The sequence below is a fragment of the Nelumbo nucifera genome, chromosome 4, assembly GCF_055504915.1.
Source record: "Nelumbo nucifera cultivar China Antique chromosome 4, China Antique-T2T, whole genome shotgun sequence".
Classification (NCBI taxonomy): Eukaryota; Viridiplantae; Streptophyta; class Magnoliopsida; order Proteales; family Nelumbonaceae; genus Nelumbo; species Nelumbo nucifera.
The window spans coordinates 91267589-91287593 of NC_142652.1; the positions used below are offsets into that span (position 1 = coordinate 91267589).

Here is a 20005-nt window from a genome sequence, read left to right on the forward strand (position 1 = left end):
AGTGGTGATCTAAAAGTGCAACATCCAGGGTGATCCTGTTGTGAATGCAACTCATATGTTGGAATCTATGATCAACTAGAGCTGAAGCCACCGATGTTGCCAATGCGGTTGTTGATGACTTGATGGCATAGACCGAGTAATGCTTAGTAGAGAAACAACTGTTGGTGCTTACCCTCAACTTGTTGTACAGAAAATGGTGAGATATTATTATCATCCTGATCGGTCCATAGCTGAGTTGGTCCAAATAGACATGTGGCCGTTCAATCATCGCCTCATCAGCCCGGTCAGTTCCCTGTTATACATTGACTTCACGACTTAAATCGGGCAACGCTATTATTGTAGCCCCATCTTATCCTTTCAGTCACGTCAGTTATACGTCACGTGGATAAGCGTAATTATGGATAAAGAGGAATAGGGAAGACAACTCCACTGAGGATTAGGACTCTATCCTGAATATCTCGGCGGTTGACTTCATCCCGACAACCCCGGAAGCCCCATCCAACTAGGAAACGGAGCGTCGACTATAAAAAGGTATTCTATGCTCAAGGTAAAGGATTCCAACTTCTGACACCCGTACTTTCTCTTTGCTCAGCCTAGCACTCTCCTTGCTCGGCTGAACCTTTCGCTACCTCCTACTGACTTGAGCATCGGAGTACCTACCCGGGGATAACTCCTTGGGCCTTTGACATCTTTCTCGATCACAGGTCTTGAAGCGCGGCTATGTCCTTCCACCTTGGCTCCTCCTTGTTGGAAAGGACTATCAGGTTGCTCTCTTCAGTTCGCGCACCACTTCGGATTGAGCAGCATCAGATTGGCACCATCAGTGGGATACACACAGAAAGCCAATCATAGACCATGAACACCGCTCAATGCACTGTGGTCTGAAGTCCTAATGCAAATTCGTAACCACAATAACATTCGTTGGCCCAAGAAGATGAAAACACAAGGCAACAAGAGGAACCGTGAAAAGTATTGGGAGTTCCATAAAGACCATGACCACGACACGGAGAACTACTTCGACCTACGTAACCACATTGAAGACCTGATCTGGCATGAGTACCTCGGCAGGTTGGTTAACAAAAGAGAAAATTCAACATACGAAGAACAACGCATGGAGAATGCTAGGCCACCGCCCCGAGACCCTCCTACTGGTGTGATCCACGTCATATCAGGAGGAATTGTCGTACGAGGAGAGAGTAACTCGAGGCAAAAGAAGTATGCACGGCTATGCAAAATCGATAACCAGGGGCACAAGAATAAGCGTGGCTAGTCTATCACCTTCACCGACGATGACCTCTGGGGAGTTCAAACCCCGCACGACGACACCTTGGTAATCATAGCCGACGTTGCCAATTTTGAGATGCGGCGGATTATGGTAGATATGGGTAACTCCGCTGATGTGCTCTACGAGGAAGCATTCGAGAAACTCAGCATAGACAAAGAGTGCCTAACTCGTGTCAATAGTCCCCTAATGGGCTTCTCTAGGGAGTCCCTCTTGCTCACTAGAAGGATAACTCTTCCCCTCTTGATCGGAGATGACGACATCACTGCGACGATCATGGTGGACTTCATTGTGGTTCGTTGCCTGTCGTCCTACAATGCCATCCTCGGCAAGCTAAACCTTAATGCTTTGCAGGCCATGGTCTCCACATTCCACCTCACCATGAACTTTCCCACCAAATACGGCGTAGGCATAGCGTGTGGAGACCAATGAACTGCACGACAGTGCTACTTGCTCTCCTACCTAGGACCACGCCCAATTGCAGAATCGTTGATGGCTGAAGCCCATGATCTGCGGGATGAGGTGAGAACAGAATGCGGTCAACTTGTCAAAGACCTCTTCAAGGTGCTGCTCAACGAAGAAGACCCCAAGAGGACGGTCTAGGTCGGCTCTCTCCTAGATGACCGCCTCCAGGAAGAGCTTGTGCAACTACTAAGGGATCACACTGACGTATTTGCTTAGTCGGCAGCGGAGATGTCGAGGATTGACGCCAAGGTCATAACACACCGCCAGAACGCCAACCCTCGCTACCGACCAATCAAGCAAAATAAGAGAAGCTTCGCTATAAAATGGTGGCAAGTAATCGCTGATGAAGTGTAGAAGTTACTCGATGCCGGCTTCATTCGGGAAGTCAAATACCCCGATTGGTTGGCCAACGTGGGGATAGTGAAGAAAGCCAATAGAAAGTGGAGGATATGAATCAACTTCACCGACCTAAACAAAGCCTCCCCTATGGGTAGCTTCCCTCTACCGAGGATTGATCAATTCATTGACACGATGATGGGGCATGAACTCCAGAGCTTCATGGATGCCTTTTCAGAGTACAACCAGATTCGAATGCACCCTAATGATCAGGAGAAAACGACTTTCATCACTAACCGTGGCTTATACTGCTACAAGGTGATGCCCTTCGGCCTCAAGAACGCCAGCGCCACCTACCATCGGCTGGTGAATGAGGTATTCAAGGACCAGCTCGGTCAAAACGTGTAAGCGTATGTCAACGACAGGCTTGTGAAGAGCCAGAAGGCTGAGAACCACCTTGCCGACCTAAAGGAAGTCTTCAGTATCCTCAGGAAGTATAAGATGAAGCTAAACCCAACCAAATGCACTTTCGGGGTCAGCTCGGGTAAATTCTTAGGGTTTATGGTGACATAGAGGGGGATTGAGGCAAATCCAGAGAAAATACAGACCATCCTTGACATGCAACCGCCCTGAACTCACAAAGAAGTGCAACGACTCACTAGTAGAGTAGCTGCCCTCAGCAGATTCATGTCCAAATCCATGGACCGGTGTCCGCCCTTCTTCAAAGCCCTCAAGTGATCAAAGGACTTCCAATGGACTGAGGAATGCGAATAATCATTTCAAGAGCTAAAGCAGTACCTGATCTTGCCACCCCTCCTCACCAAGCCGAGCCCAGGGGATGAGCTATTGTTCTACCTCTCGTTCGGGGATGAGGTTGTCACCTTGGTGCTTGTTAAGGAGGAAGATCAGGAATAGAGTTCGATCTACAATACAAGCAAAGTTCTCAGTGGCACGAAACTAAATACTCCAACTTGGACAAAATGGCCCTGGCATTGGTTACCTTGGTCAGAAAGCTCAGGCCATACTTCCAAGCCCACAACATTCGTATGCTCACTGACCAACCACTCAAGCAAGTCCTCCAAATGCCGAAAGCATCTGGCCGTTTGAACAAATGGAGCATAGAGCTAATTGAGTTCGATATCGAATACACACCCCAACTCTCGATCAAAGCTCAACCCCTAGCTGACTTCATTGTCGAATGCACATTCACCGCCAAGGACCCTACCCCGCCGCCACAAATATGGACTCTACATGTGGATGGCTCATCAAATTAGTAAAGCAACGAGGCCGACCTCATTCTCCTTGGCCTAGATGACACGGTGTTAGAGAATGCCCTCAGGTTCGAGTTTAAAGCATCTAACAACAAGGCTGAGTATGAGGCCCTAATCGCCGGACTTCGCCTCGCCTTAAACCTGGGAGACTAGAGAATTGAAGCCTTCAGCGACTCCCAGTTGGTAGTCAACTAGATCATTGGCCAGTTCGAGATGCAAACACCTACGATGGCGAGCTATTTATGGAAGGTGCAAGAGCTCATCCACTGACTTGAGCATTTCAACATTCAGCAGATCCCTTGAGCCGAAAACACATAGGCCGATGCGCTGTCAAAGCTAGCTAGCTCCCCAAAAGTCAATCTTGATGCAACAGTGCGGTTAAAGATGCTGACTCAGCCAAGCATTACACTGACGACCCTCCTCATCCTCCTTGTGCAGTATGGTCCACCCTACCAATAAAGTCATTGTGCCTGTGCCTGGGGAAGGCAAGCTCACCAGAGTTCTTGGACCGGGCACCTACAGACTTGAGGACCTTGATGTTATCGCACACATGCTCGGAGAGCATGATCCACAAAATCAACGTTATCGCACACATGCTCGGAGATGTTGATGCTCACCGGGCTGATGGAAAGGGTGACCGGTCTGCTTCCTTTTACTTTTGTTTGCCGAATTGAATTTACCTTGCATGCTTTGTACTTATCTTGGGCATCCTATGTTGTAGGTGTGAGCATGGCCAGCGAAGAAGAAATTGTTCGTCAGATGAAGGCGCTCCGACAAAGGCAGGAACGAGCCGGTGTGCAACCAGAAGCTCGTCCCGAGGCGGAAAAGTGGCCACAATCCGAAGACAAGGCGGCTCGTCGGCGAAGAAGCGTTCGGCAACGAGTGGTCGAGCAGGATGACGTTGTCGTGGTTGACCCCGTGGGAGCATCGGTAACTGAGGCAGGAAGCAGCTCGGGTCTGCATGTGCCGAGGAGGTCGGTTCGCGTAGACAATAATCTAGAGAAGCCTGGGGTTCCCGAGCAGTTGCCGCGGGGAATCATGACCATGTCCACAGCTCGGGAATCGGTCGGGGCCAGTAGCGGAGCCTTGGAGTGTGTGCTACTTCGGTCTGCTGCCTAGGTAAATCCTCTACTTCTTATTCCTTGTGTTTTGCTCTCCTTTTCGGTATACTTTTTATATTCATCTATAGAATGCTTGTGCGACGGTCGCGCTGGTTGATCGCCTCTGAGACATTCGGTCATCATACGAGAGGGAACACTCCAAGTATCTGCGGCAGAAGGCCCAATTGGCTGAGCTCCAGGCTGCTTGGGGGCGGTCGTCCGCGCTGGAGAGGGAGGTGGCCGAGCTAAAGGCGTACCTGGCTGAGTAGGCTGGTCTTGTCCAGGAGCTGAAGCGGGAGATCACCGAGATCAAGGCAAAGCGGGACAGTCTGAGGCAGGAGGTCATTGAGGAAGCCATCAATGAGTACAAGGCATCGAAGGAGATGCAGCTGCACATGGACGAGTATGTTGAGGTTTCCTTTGCGGCTGGGTTCAACCTTTTCCGACGAAGGATCATTCGCCGTCACTTGGAGTTGGCCGTTAAGTCACAAGGCTGGGATAACTTTGACCCAAATTCTCTGCAATGGTTTGCAGAGAGAGCTAAGGATGAGGCCGAAGCTGCTATTGGTGTTGTTGATTCTACCGCCGAGGACTGAACGGCGGCCTCCTATGTTCATTATTTTTTGTGTTGGCTCAGTATGTTGAGCCTTAAACGATGTAATAGAATATTAGCTCTTCTTCTTGTTAACTATATGTATGCCTATTGTTGTTGTTTCTATACTTGTGCATGTGCATTTTTCTTTTTCCAGCCAAAGCATACCTGACTGGGCTATTACGCGTGCCGAGCCGAGCTACGCCTCGGCATCTTGTTACTTGTACCAATTTTCTTTTGTTGGCCCAGGTGTGGCCGGCTGGGCTACTATGTGGATCGGAACAGACTGTGCCCCGGGCGTCCTCTTCGTCATTCGCGATTCTAGTCCATCAGCCGAGGTATGGTTGGCTGAGGCATGGTCGGTCGGGCTAAGCCTCGACGTCCACCGTCTTGCGCTGACCGAGGTTGTCGTTGGCCAAGGTGTAGTCGGCAGGGTTATGCCTTGGCCTTCCCAATCTTGTTTTGACCGAGGTGTCGTTCGCCGAGGTCTAGCCGGCCAGACTATGCCTCGGTGTCCCTAGTCCTGTGCTAACCGAGGTGTCGCTCGCCAAGGTGTATCCGGTCGGGCAATGCCTTGGTGTCCCCAGTCTTGTGTTGATCGAGGTGTCATTGTCCAAGATCTTTCGGTTTCCGAGCTCTCAGCCATGGGACACTCAATTTTTGGTCTCTACAGCCTTTGGGGCCCTTCTAGGGCTAGCTGTTTCCCAGCTATCTCAGTTGTTAAGCCGGCGGTAGTGCGGAATTCCTTGACCGCCCTCAGGCCTTGGTGGGTGGGGAAGTTCTTCCTCCATGTTTAGGCTCAGCCGTTGGCAGGTGAGTCGGGTAGCTTGCTTGGCAATGTGCTGCCGAGCTGGGCCTAATGTGCGTGTGTAGTGCGTGCGGTGGTCGTTGGCACGCCTTTGGGTCGAAGGAGTAGCTTAAAAGGAGACTTTCATTGCTTGTGGGTTCACTAGTAGTACATAATGAGGTTTCCCAAGTTCCAACTCCTCGGAATTGGTCGACATTCAAGGTCTTCAAGTCTATAAGTACCTGGTCTGATGACTCTGGTGACCCTATACGGCCCTTCCCAGTTCGCTCCAAGCTTTCCTTCTCTGGGTGTGGGTACAATGACTTTGCGCAGAACGAAGTCGCCTATCTTGAATTTGCGTCTTCTTACCTTAGAATCGTAATGTTGTGCCATATTCTATTGTTGTGCAACCATCTTCACATGTGCTCGGTCCCGAGCTTCTTCTACTAGGTCCAATTCTGCGCGTAGATCTTTGTCATTTTGTCCCTCGTCTAAAGGGTTGGGGAACCTATCTCCACGGGGATCATGGCTTCGACCTCGTAGGTCAGACTGAAAGGGGTCTCTCTAGTAGTAGTTCGTGGAGTCGTCCTGTAAGCCTAGAGATTTCTCGGCAGCTCCTCATCCCATCTTCCCTTGGCCCGATCCAGCCGTGTTTTCAGACTGTGTAGTAGGATTCGGTTGGTTACCTCGGTCTGCCCATTGCTCTGAGGTCAATGTATCACAGTAGGTGAGCAATCCTTTGGTCGGCACAGAGGGCCTCGAACTTCTTGTTGATGAACTGTGTTCTGTTGTCTGTGATGAGCACGTGCGGGATACCGAAGTGGCAGATAATTCCCTACCAAAGGAAGTTCCGGGCATTGTGGGCGGTGATGCGCGCCAGGGCTTCGGCTTTTACCCACTTTGTGAAGTAGTCCACTGCTACGAGAGGAATTTCTTCTGCGCAACCGCGGTGGGGAAGGGGCCGAGAATGTCCATTCCCCATTGGGCAAACGGCCATGTGCTGGCGATCGGTCTCAAAGGGGTCGCAAGCTGGTGATGTAGATTAGAGTGACATTGGCAACTATTGCACTTTTGGACTAATTGGGCGGCATCCTACTTCATCGTCGACTAGAAATACCCCTGTCGGAGCGCCTTATGGGCTAGTGTGCGCGCGCTAAGGTGATCTCCGCAAATGCCCTCATGTATTTCCCTAAGGACGTAGTCTGCCTCGGTTGGGGGCAGGCACCTCAAGTAGGGAAGCGTGTGGGAACAACGGTAAAGTTGACCCTATATCAGGAAATACCTGGCTACTCTGTGATGGAGTCTTCTTGCTTCTGCCTGATCCTCCGGGGAGGTGCCCTCTCGAAGATACTCGATTATGGGGTCCATCCAAGATGAGCCATGTTGCACTGGAAGGATGAGGACGGCTGATGGTGCGATGCTCGGCTGGCCAGCGAGTCGAGCGGGACAGTTGAATCAAGGTCGGTCTACGGCGAGCTGGCGAGCTTTGAAAGGGCGTCGGCTCGAGCGTTCTCGGCTCGAGGGGTCTGTTAGATGTCATAGTGATTGAGCTGTTGAATTAGCTCCTGCACCTTCTGTAGGTAGCTCACCGTAGAGGGAGTCCAAGCCTCGAACAGGCCGTGGATTTGGTTGACCACAAGCTGAGAGTCACTGAAGGCCTCGATGTCGTGCCCCGAGGTCTAAAGCAAGGCAAAGCCCAACAATCAGGGCCTCATACTCAGCCTCATTGTTGGACGCTTTGAACTTGAACCTGAGGGTGTGTTCCAATACTACGTCGTCTAGGCCGAGGGTCCATGCTGGGGGCAGTTGGCCTGGTTCCTCCACGGTAAATGTGCATTCTACATTGAAATCTGCCAAGGCCTGGGATTCGGTCACCGGCCGGGGTGCATACATGATGTCAAATTCACTTAGCTCCATGCTCCACTTGACTAGGCTGCCCAACACTTCCGGTCTCTATGGCACTTGTTTGAGGGGCTGCCTGGTGAATACTCGAACGCTGTGGGCCCGGAAGTAGGGTCTGAGTTTTCTGGCTGCGGTGACAAGGGCTAGAGCCAACATTTCGAGATTGGAGTATCGGGTCTCTACGTTGTTGAGGACCTTGCTGGTGTAAAAGATCAGCCTCTATACTCGGTCCTCTTCTTTGACCAATAATAAGTTGACGACCTCATCCCCGATCAAAAGGTAGAGCAATAGCTCGTCTCCTGGACTCGGCTTAGTCAGGAGGGGTGGTGAACTCAGGTACTGCTTTAGTTCCTAGAAAGAATGCTCACACTTTTCTGTCCAATGGAAGTCCTTTGGCCGTTTGAGTGCTTTGAAAAAGGGGAGGCACTGGTTCACGGACTTGGACATAAACCTGCCAAGGGCGGCTATTCTCCCAGTGAGCCGTTGTACTTCTTTGTGGGTCTGGGGGATGGCATGTCAAGAATGGCTTTTATCTTCTTCAGATTTGCTTTGATTCCTCTCTGTGTTACCATAAACCCCAGAAACTTGCTGGAGCCAACCCTGAAGGCACACTTGGTTGGGTTTAACTTCATCTTGTACTTTCTAAGTGTGTCGAAGAATTCACGGAGGTCGGCCAGGAGGTGTTTGGCCATTTTGCTCTTCACGAGCATATCGTCGACATATGCCTCCACGTTCCTACTGAGCTTCTCTTTGAATACCTCGTTTACCAGTCGTTGATAGGTAGCGCTAGCGTTTTAGAGGCCAAAGGGCATTACCTTGTAGCAGTACAGGCCGCGATCAGGGATAAAGTTTGTTCGCTCTTGCTCGTCCGTATCCATCCGGATCTGGTTGTAGCCTGAGAAGGCGTCCATTAAGCTTAGGAGCTCATGTGCTGTTGTTGCATCGATGAGCTGGTTGATTTGTGGAAGGGAAAAGTTGTCTTTGGGGCAGACCTTATTTAGGTCAGTGAAGTCGATGCAGATTCTCCAATTTCCATTGGCCTTCTTCACCATCACTACGTTGGCCAGCCAATCGGCGGAGGGGTGCGAGGTCTATGGTCGGTCCGGTGATCTTGACTCTTGTGGTCTTTGTCCGACCTCTCGGACTTCTGCTCGTCGTTCTCTCTCCTTTTTCTATCAGGCTTCTCATCCTCGTCTCTGAGTTGCACCTAGGCCTCTTCAGCGTGGATCATTAGCGCGACCAACGTTTGAGGAGGATTCTTGGAGATGGAGAAGTTGAACGGGGAAGGGTGGAGTTCGTGTTGTATAGCTGTCACCGCGACTGATTGATTCAAGTCCTTGACTTGAAATGCTTCTTTGTTGAACCTCGCCAGGTAGTCTCTAAGAGACTTCGCCTTTCTCAGTCGGACCTGCATAAGGATGGTTGAGGTTTTTCAATGCTTCTAACTAGATATGAATTGTGACAGGAACTGGGTCTTGTAGTGGAGGAGTACCATGCCAAAGCTGGGCCTTGTACTGTGGTTATAAGGGCTTTGTACATCAGTCCCTCTATTGCACCATGTAGCATCATCTGGGCTTTGAGCGCCGAGACATGGTCGAAAGGGTTGGAGTTCCTGTCGTACTTGTCGAATTGGGGCGCTCTCCATCTGACAAGGGGTACCTCGTCCACTATGTCCTGGATGAAGGGTGGCTCCTTGGCAATATGTGCAGTGGTCTGTACAGGTTGGTTTACGGCGGGAATTGCACTCTTATGCGTGGAAGTGCGCTCTAACTCTTCCAGGCGTTGTTGGAGCTCTTTAATTTTGGCATCTTTGTTGTCTAGGGCTGCAATGTGTATGGCCTCCCTTTTGGGTCATGTGGGGTGATCCTTGACTGAGCTTGACTCGGCGACTGAGACTATGAAAGGCGGCGTCCTTTTGCCGAGCCTTTCTTTGGTGGGGATGCGAGCTGACTGGTATGTTTGGTTATGGTAGTCCCGTCCTTGGGAACGGGCAATGGTAGTGGGCCTTCGGGTCATGTCTTTCCTCATACGCTCGAACTGCTCTCCCCTTACATTTGACCAGCGCGCTTTGGGGTCTTCAATTCGAGGATCGTCCTTCGTGCGCGTCAGGGCATGAGGGGGGACAGCCCGGTTGGGTGGCATGGAAGACCCTAGTGTTTGCATGAATTCGAAGATCTTATCAACCTTTTCCTGCATGAATCGGAATCGTGTTGGATCTACTACAGCCGAAGGTTGCGGGACTTCTTGGTTCTCCCGAGACAAGGAATGGCCAACTGATCGTTCAGACTAGTTTTTATGCATCTTAATTGCTTCCTTAATTGCACAGTGAGGAATGAGATTTTCGAGAAAGTCTTTCTGTGTCATTCCCACAAACGGCTTCAATCTGATGCTACTCAATCCGAAGTAGTGCACGAACTAAGGAGGGCAATCATATAGTCCTCACTGGCAGGTCGGGATTAAGCTTCAAGGACGAGGCTGCGCTTCAAGATTTGCGATCAAGGAAGAAGTCAGAGGCCCGAGGAATTACCCTCGGTTAAGAACTCTAACACTCAAGCCAGTAGGAGGTGGTAGGATGGTCAAGTCGGGCTATAAGGATGCCGGTCCGAGCTAAGTAGTGGTGTAGGTCTCAGAAGTTGGATCCCTTACCATGAGCATGGAATACCTTTTTATAGCTGAAGATCCGTGTCCTGGTCAGATTGGGCTTCCGGGGTTGTCGGGATGAGGTTAGCCGCCGAGGTATTCGGGGTTGTCTGAATGCTTTCCGAATCGAATTGTCCAACCGTATGAGTCAACGGTAGTTCGAAACCATGATCATATCTTTTTGGCATATAGCCGAACCTTTGTTCAAATAGCCTAGTTTACACTCTAAAATTGGTATCAAATTTGGACTTATTGGCAAATTCGGATTCACTTCCTCCGAGGTGGACTTGCATATATGCTTCCCTTTAAAAAGGTGGATGTTAGAGCCACCTCATCCACCATTCAATTTTTTCTTTTTGCTTTTCAGCTTTTATGAAAAAGACAGAGTCAAGGCTTCTCATCTATTTAGGGTTTAATAGATTTGATGATTTTGAAAAAGACAGAATCACATATTTGATGATTTTAGCATATAAAGGCAACTTTTAGGATTTAATATCAATAAAAGTAATATATTTAAAAAAAATCAAAAATAGGTTAACTTTTTAAAAATAATATTAATAAATGGCAAAAATACTATTCATCTTCTTCTTCTTGCCATTTATTCACCAGAACCGTTGTTCGCCGCCGCCATCCGTTGTCGCCCACCGCGCTTCCATCCACTTCCGACAAGGTTGCCAGAGGTGGCCGGAGGCAAAGGTGGCAGCGGCAGCACTGGTGGTCATTCCTTTGCCTGCCGTCGCCGCCACCTCTGTCTCCACCCATCTCCGGCAACATTGCCGAAGGCAGAGGCAGAGGTGGGCGGAGGTGGCGGCATTGGACAGAGAAATCACCAGCGCCGCCGCCGCCACCTCTACCTCCGACCACCTCCAGCAATGTTGCCGGAGGTGGAGGTAGGCGGAGGTTGACGGCGATGGTGGGTGGTGGCGGGTAGAAGTAGGCGGCAACTCTGGTGAACAAAGAACAAGAAGAAGAAGATGATGAATAGTGTTTTTGCCCTTTATTGATAAAATTTTTAAAAAGTTAACCTACACATGACAAGTTGGAAGAGAAGTTGGAAAATGAAGTAAGCAGAATTATTACTCTTGAGAGTTGGCACTGCCATAGTATAAGTGAAATTTGGCCTGTTTATCACAAAATGTGACTCACACCAATCTCAGCCGCATGTTTTATTCATGCGTCCTATGAATAAAAATTTACAATTATGGAAATGTTCTAGTCTTCTAGATGCACGGCTAGAACAGTGCTATGAGGTATGTGTGTAGTGCACTCAGTGAAGAGCAAATCCGAACTCAGCTAAATGCGGAATACAGATTTGCTCCTCATAGAACGCTCTTCACACCAACCTAAAACGGAAGTGACAGGATCTGCTCCTCATAAATAGGCGACTCACATGCACATCCACCATGCATTGGGAACATCTCCGGTCTCCGATGAATATTCATTAATAAGTATGGGAGATGTTCTGTATTTTGTGAGGAGCTAATCCCTAATTTAAAGTGATTTGTTGGTTTAGTCCTCGCAAAACCATCATAACATATTCATATACTTTTTGCAGCTTGTATGTTTTTATTGGAACAGGATCTGCTCCTCACACTTGGGCACCTCACATGCACATTCATTGTGCATTGTGAATATCTCCCATGAAAAATAACTTATAAGTACGGGAGATATTCCCAATGGATGGTAGAATGTGTGTGCGAAGCGCGTGTGAGGCGCCCTATGATTAGACCAAACAAGAGAAGTAAGAAGAAACGAAAGGATGGAATAGTTTCCATCTCTCTCTCTCTCTCTCTGAGAGGAACTAAGAGAAGAAGGGCACAAATCTTTTTCACAGGCACTTTATTCTCTCTCTTGAGAGGAAGGAAGAGAAGAACACAAAACTTTTCCACACAAGACACTTTGTTAAATGGCCATGGGCAGATTGCTAGTAGTGTTGGTATTTAAATTTTGGGTTCATGATCAGTTATTTTGGGGGTTGTGTGAAGTCAGTCCCGAAACTTTCAAACCATAAGTGACATTTTTCTGACAATTTTACCCATTTTGTCTAAGTGTTAAAAAAATGGAAAGGAGAGGAAGGGTTATGAAACTAGACATCGATCAACTATTGGAGCTCCCGCTCCCTCGACATGCAAAAGAAGAGTACTGCAGTAACTCAACATTAACAAACATGATGATTCTCTGCCACAATCACCACATCTGAGGCGCTACCATTTCAAATTACTCACTCTTGAATTGGTTTATGTGGAAGTGGCAGATAAATAAATTAGATGACAACTAATGGGTATTTCTATAATTTCACTTATCCATTAACGTCTCGTATTGAATAAGGACCTATTAGACACAATTTGGAAGTTCATAGTACTATAGAGACATTTTAAACTTCGGGGACAGACTTGACTTAACCCCTAAAGTGTAGGGTACAAATCAGGAATTTTACCTTAAATTCTAAACAAAGTTAAAACAGGCCATGTTTGGCGCGTCTTTTCGCATGGGCTATTGATTTTTTAGAAGTTTAACAGCCCATGTTATCGTCATTTCCCATTTGGTTGGAAAAAGATTTAACCGCCAAAAATCATTGTCCCAAAAAGATGCATAAAGCCCGTTTTGAGCGATTTTTGGAAAGCTCCAAATGGAACTTTTAGATTTTTTCAACTCGTCTTCTTACAGAAAGATGCACAGAAAGACACAACTTAACCAAATAGTCTTCAGGCTGCCAGATCTTAATGCAAAAGTTCACTATGTCTTTTGCCAATTGGTGCTTCCAAAAGATCTTTTCAAAAAAAAAGAAAAAAAAAATACCAAATGACCCTAGCTTCATGTCAAGTGGAAGAAGTTTAGGCTCTAAAGGCAATAATAATGTCTCCATCAGAAAGCAATGAGTGAAGAATGTAGCAATCATACTTATGTCATACCGTAAAGAAGAGATGTAGGAAAATGGGGTCACTAAAACTTGAACAAGAAGCTCTGAGGCGCGTCTAAAGACACTATCTTTAGAATGTTATTTGCCCCCACTCAGTTTTACTGAGTTTGTTGTTGGATTATAGGCAAATCCGTTCCTAGGATACAATGGAGCATTGGGCAAGAATCTAAAACTAGCAAAGTTGAAGAGTCTCCAAAGAAACCTTCTGTGAGATAGTAGAGACCGTAATGAGAGAGAGGGAGAGAGAGAGAGAGAGAGAAAAAGTGATTTTTGAAAATTGTTTTTTGTGTCTAAGCAAATTTTTATTTGTGCTCCTTAAATAATCTTTGAAGGGGTCCGGATGTAGTAGGCATGTTAGGTAAGCACAATGAGTGAGCACGTAATAGCTGTGTGACACACATGTCCTAGTTAATGTGTCTTTCATCCAAATGTTTTTGCTCTGTTGGACAGAAATTATCCATTATTTTATTATCTTTTTCAAAATAATTAAAAATAAAAACAATGAAAAAGGAAAACCTAAACGTGTTGGGAGTTGGAACTCATTTATGTTTTCTTTTTTCATTATTTTTATTTTTATTTTTATTTATTTTGACAAAGATAATAAAATAATGGATAATTTTTGTCTAACGGAGTAAAAACGTTTGGATGAAAGACACATTAATTGGGACATGTGTCACATATCTATTACGTGCTCACTCATTGTGCTTACCTAACGTGCCTACTACATCTGGACCCTCTTTGAAGAGTCACAAAGGTGCTGGTTCAGAGAAGGCATATTGAACAGTCACAATTTCAAATATTGTGATTGTTTAAAAGGTAGTTAACGGTTAATGATTGTTAACTTTGACTTGTGCCTCTTAATCACACTTGATCGAATCATGATCGTTGATCACATCAACAATCAGCATTGCACCAAAAGACAAAGCCGCCTATCGTGAGCAAAGTGCGCCTCTAAAGCGCTCTTCAAGCTATCTAATCTTAATGCAAAAGTTCACTATATTTTTTGCCAATCGGAGCTTTCAAAAGATCTTTTCAAAAAGAAAAAAAAAACATACCAAATGACCCCAGCTTCATGTGAAGTGGAATAAGTTTAGGGTTTAAAGGCAATAATAATGTCTCCATCAGAAAGCAATGAGTGAAGAACATAGCAATCATACTTATGTCATACCATAAAGAAGAGAGATGTTGGAAAAATGGGTCATTGAAACTTGGAGGAGAAGCTCTAAGGTGCGTCAAAAGGCACTATCTTTAGAACATTATTTGCCCCCACACAATTTTACTGAGTTTGCTGTTGGGTTATAGGCAAATCCATTCCCAGGATACAACAGAGCCTTGGGCAAGAATTTGCAACCAACAAAGTTGATGAGTCTCCAAAGAAACCTTCTGTGAAACAGTAGCAAACCGGGCTGAGAGAGAGAGAAAGTAATTTTTGAAAATTGTTTTTTGTGTCTGTGCAAATGCTTGATTTTTGCTCCTTAAATAATCTTTGAAGAGTCACGAAGGTGCTGGTTCAGAGAAGGCACCTTGAACAGTCACAATTTCAAATATTGTGATTGTTTAAAAGGTAGTTAACGGTTAATGATTGTTAACTTTGACTTGTGCCTCTTAATCACACTTGATCGAATCATGATCGTTGATCACATCAACAGTCAGCATTGCACCAAAAGACAAAGCCGCCTATCGTGAGCAAAGTGCGCCTCTAATCTTAATGCAAAAGTTCACTATATTTTTTGCCAATCGGAGCTTCCAAAAGATCTTTTCAAAAAAAAAAACCAAATGACCCCAGCTTCGTGTGAAGTGGAATAAGTTTAGGGTTTAAAGGCAATAATAATGTCTCAATCAGAAAGCAATGAGTGAAGAACATAGCAACCATACTTATGTTAATACCGTAAAGAAGAGAGATGTTGGAAAATGGGGTCATTGAAACTTGGAGGAGAAGCTCTGAGTCGTGCCTGAAAACATTATCCCCACTCAGTTTTATTGAGTTTTCTATTGGGTTACAAGCAAATCCGTTCCCAAGATACTATAGAGCCTTGGGCGAGAATCTGCAACCAGCAAAGTTGAAGAGTCTCCGAAGAAACCTTCTGTGAGACGGTAGCAAACCGAACAGAGAGAGAGATTTTCGAAAATTGTTTTTTGTATCTGTGCAAATCCGTGATTTGTGCTCCTTAAATAATCTCTGAAGAGTCATGAAGGTGTTGATTCAGAGAAGGCACCTTGAACAATTACAATTTCAAATGTTGTGACTGTTTAAAAAGTAGTTAATAGTTAATGACTGTTAACTTTGAGTTGTGCCTCTTGATCACACCCAATTGAATCGTCACCATTGATCGCATCAACGGTCAGCATCGCACCAAAAGACAAAGCCGCCCTTTGCGAGAAACGTGTGCCTCTAAAGCGCTCTTTAGGTTGTTAGATCTTAATGCAAAAGCTCACTATGTCTTTTGCCAATCGGAGCTTTTAGAAGATCTTTTCAAAAAAAGAAAAACTTACCAAATGACCCCAGATTCGTGTAAGTGGACGAAATTTAGGGTCTAAAGGCAATAATAATGTCTCCATAGAAAAGCAACGAGTGAAGAATGTAGCAATCATACTTATGTCATACCGTAAAGAAGAGATATGTTGGAAAATGGGGTCACTGAAACTTGGAAGAGAAGTTCTAAGGCGTGTCTAAAGACACTACCTTTAGAACGTTATTTGCCCCCACTCAGTTTTACTGAGTTTGCTGTTGGGTTATAGGCAAATCCGTTCTCAGAATACAATGGAGCATTGGGCGAGAATCTGTAACCACCAAAGTTGAATTCTCCAAAGAAACCTTTTGTGAGACAGTAGCAGAACCAAACTGAGAGAGAGAGGGAGAGAAAGTGATTTTCAAAAATTATTTTTTTTTTTGTCTGTGCAAATGCTTGATTTGTGCTCCTCAAATAATCTCTGAAAAGTCATCAAGGTGCTAGTTCAGAGAAGGCACCTTGAACAATCACAATTTCAAATATTATGATTGTTTAAAAGGCAATTAACAATTAGTGAATGTTAACTTTGAGTTGTGTCTATTGATCACACCCGATCGAATCATGGTAGTTGATCACATCAATGGTCAGTATCACACCAAAAGGCAAAGTTGCCTTTCGCGAGCAAAGTGCGCTTCATGGCGCCGCATGCATGTGCACACACACGTGCACGCACGTTGCATGATATCAATCCTCCATACTCTCATCTCTTTATCTAAGGAGTGTAAATCAACTCCTATTAAAAAAGCCAAAACAAAACTTGTAATTTTCCAATGTGGGACAAGTTAAAAAACTATTTTTGGTAAGAAAAAAAGCCATTTTATAGCAAAGTGCGTTGTGGCACACTAACGGGCGCCTGAACTTGCTATCGGACATGGTTTTTAAAACCGAACCAATCAAGGGTCCGGTTACTAGTTCAAACGATCCGACCATTCGACCCGAATGGTCAACCTGTTTTGACAAAAAATTAAAAAATTAAAAAAGAAATAAAAAATTAAAAAATGGTCAAAACGATTCGAACAATTAACCAACCGGTTCAATGATTTACTAACCAAAATCAACAGTTTTGAGAAAAAACAGAACCGGTCCTGATTTTTCCGATCCAACCGTTCGGTCCGATCCGGTTTTGAAAACCATGCTATCGAAGCTTGCAGCGGCGCCGCTCGTTAACGCACTAACAAGCAACGGATTGAGCGCTAGCGCTGCGCTGACGAGGCTGCGCTACCGCGCCACGTTAGCACTCAATCAATTAGGCTCGAAAGCAGTGCGCATGGAATCTCGAAGGAGCTTTATTGCAGTCGCTTTGCAGGAGATTCCAATGTGCCCGTCTACAATTGGAGTCTACTGAGTATTGATTGATCCATCAACCGGAGAGGTTCCGTTTTGCTCGCGGTAAGGATCGTTGGAATCAAAATCGGAATCTCTTAATTTGAGTCAAAATCGACTACTTTTAATGTCTAATTCAGACGAAAACCGGAATCCAATTCATTGTCATTCGATTCATTTGAAAATACAATTGATACAAAAGGCCGAGAAAGGTATATGTGCTATTCATTTGAAACTAGAATATTACTTTATTACCCTTCTTTTATTGTTTTATTACTAATTTATCGTTGTTTCGAAAGATTCGTTAAAGTGATTGATTTATGAATTGAAAAGCACAAAAGCTTTGAAAACGGTCCAAACTTCAATTACAACCATTAAATTAAGGGAAATTTTCCAATTTGTGCCCTCTAATTCGGGTGTAGGGTCATTTTAATCCTTAACCTTTAAAATGCCATAATTCAGTATGTAAACTTTTAAAACGTGTTAACCCAGTACCTACAAATATTAACTTAATCAGCCATTAAGTAGCATTTGAAAAAGATACAAATATCCTTTGAATTTCATCTAAATTTCTGTATAAACAATCTAAACATTGATAAAAAATTAATATTCCCAAATCCTTGCCTCTTTTATTCAAGAAAGTCACTATTTTCAAAATCAGACCGGACTGGGTGGTTGGGCTGAAAAAACTGGAAACCGGTCACCTGACCAATTCCATTTTCCTCCAAAACCGCTTTTTCCCCCAAAATTGTTGATTTTGGTCAATAAACCGCTGAACTGGTCGGTTAACCATTCGAAGGGTTTTGACCGTTTTTTAATTTTTTTTTTATTTTTTGTCAGAATGGGCCAGTCGTACGGGTCGAATGATCGGACCATTCGAACCAATAACCGGACCCCTGACCGGTTTAATCACCGGTTCGTTTTTAAAAACCATAAAGAAAGTTGACGTCATCAAAATACCCACTGAGGCATGACCCAATTATGTTGAATAGAAGAAACAAAAATTTAGGCCTATTAATTTTTTTCAAAGTTTAGATGATTTATAAAGAAAATTAGATGATACTCAAAAAGTATTTATATCTTTTTCAAATATCACTTAATAATTGGTTAAATGATAGTTAACAAATAAATATTAGATTGACAAGTTTTAAAAGTTAGAATATTGAATTATCACAATTTAAAATTCGAGGACAGAAATGATAGTAGACACAAAGTAATACTAAATGGGAATTTTCCCATAAATTAAATTGCAGAAGTGGTACGGATGTGATAGTGAGTGAAGTCTATGATGGGTGGTGAGTCTATTCTTCACTACCCCACCCCACTCTCATTTGCGCTTGTGTAGGGTAAAAGGTCATTAGATCTGTCAGATCCATTGTATGCAGCAAAAAATAATTAATTTGTCAGATTCCTTTCTGGGCAAGGACATTTCAGATCAATTAAATATTATAAGATTTCTTGGAAAAGTGGATTTGTCTAATGCAGATTTCTGATTTACACTAACTGCTATAAACATTTAAATCCACGGATATCTACACTCTATGCATTCATGTCCGTGAATTGGCATCAATTCTAAGTGGCACCTATCCCTAATTGTACATTGAACCTACAAATTCTGACATTGTCAGTATTAGTAAGATTTTTTTTTCATAAACATTGTATGCTGCCAAAAAAAATTTAATTAGTCAGATTCATTTCTTATCAAGGACAACTCAACTAGACATTAACATTTCTTGTCAAGGACAAGACTATAAGATTTTTTTTCAGAAAATTATAATAATTTTTTTAGTAAGTGTTGAATTAATGGTCTGTTTGGTTTGCAGTCGGAATCAGAAATGTCCATTCCCATAGTCTGTTTGGTTCAGACAGGAATGGGAATGGGAATTGAAATCAGCATGAACAGGATTTCATCCCCAAGGGAAGGAGGAGCAGGGAATGGCCATTCCCTCAAACGGGGGAATGCCATTCTAGCAGGAATGGGAATGAGATTCTGATTCCACCCAACCAAACAGTTGGAATCAGAATAACCCATTCTGTTTCCAATTCCAAACCCCTATTCCAACAAACCAAACTGGGCCGAAGAATCTTCACATTAGGCATGTGTTAATTCATGTGAGAAATTAAATAAAATTATATAAATGATGAGGGAGGAAAATTTATAATTTGCTCCCTAACAAATTAACATTGTTACTGGTTTAGTTGTACAAATTATAGGCTATCTAATATGACAAGGATTAAAAAGAAGGGAAATTGTCTACAACTTTTCAAAACATGCAAAGAACCCCATGTTAATGAATTTTTGTACCATTGTTAAAGCACGACACAATTAGTGATCATTGACAAAGTTGTTTGCAATTTTTATGACCAAACTGTCCTTGAATAGTGAAGAAGGAGGAGGAGGAGGGGAGAGAGAGAGAAAGAGAGAGAGAGGTGAGTGGGTGAGCTGCAATGCAGTTTCGAGAGCCCTATTCTTTGCCGCTAGAATGAGGTAGATGATGGAGGAAATAGCACATGTTGCATTGTCAATTTGTCATTAAACATTGAAAATGAATAAAGTTAATCCGATTAAGGAAGCCCCACCAAAACGCATAAGAGTTTACTGAATAAATTCTGTCACATAGGTGCCACTTAAGCATTTTCCCCATTATGTGGATTTATACGCATAGAGACTTGCAGAAGAAAGCCTTGATTTAAGTGTGTGCCTATCATTAGGGGAACTTTATTTTCACGCTTCCCCCAACGGGTAGACATTTATTCACTGTTTTGCTGATGTAGTGCCTCATGGCGCCTAGTGGCTCATTAAGTGTCAATAAACGGATTAGTTAGTGCTTTTCTCGGTTTTGCAAACAAATCAAGTACAAAAGTTTAGTGAATAAA

At 44.5% G+C, this 20005-nt stretch overlaps 1 protein-coding gene across 1 annotated transcript; it reads left to right on the plus strand.

The window, feature by feature from the left end:
• Positions 1–1360: 1360 nt before the first annotated feature.
• Positions 1361–1714, plus strand: LOC148800847 (uncharacterized). The gene has a single exon (XM_088903852.1). The coding sequence runs from the start codon at positions 1361–1363 to the stop codon at positions 1712–1714; it is 354 nt and encodes a 117-aa protein (XP_088759978.1).
• Positions 1715–20005: the final 18291 nt, after the last annotated feature.

Coding starts and splice junctions, on each gene's coding strand:
- LOC148800847 (XM_088903852.1), top strand. CDS start 1,361: ATGCGGCGGATTATGGTAGATATGGGTAACTCCGCTGATGTGCTCTAC.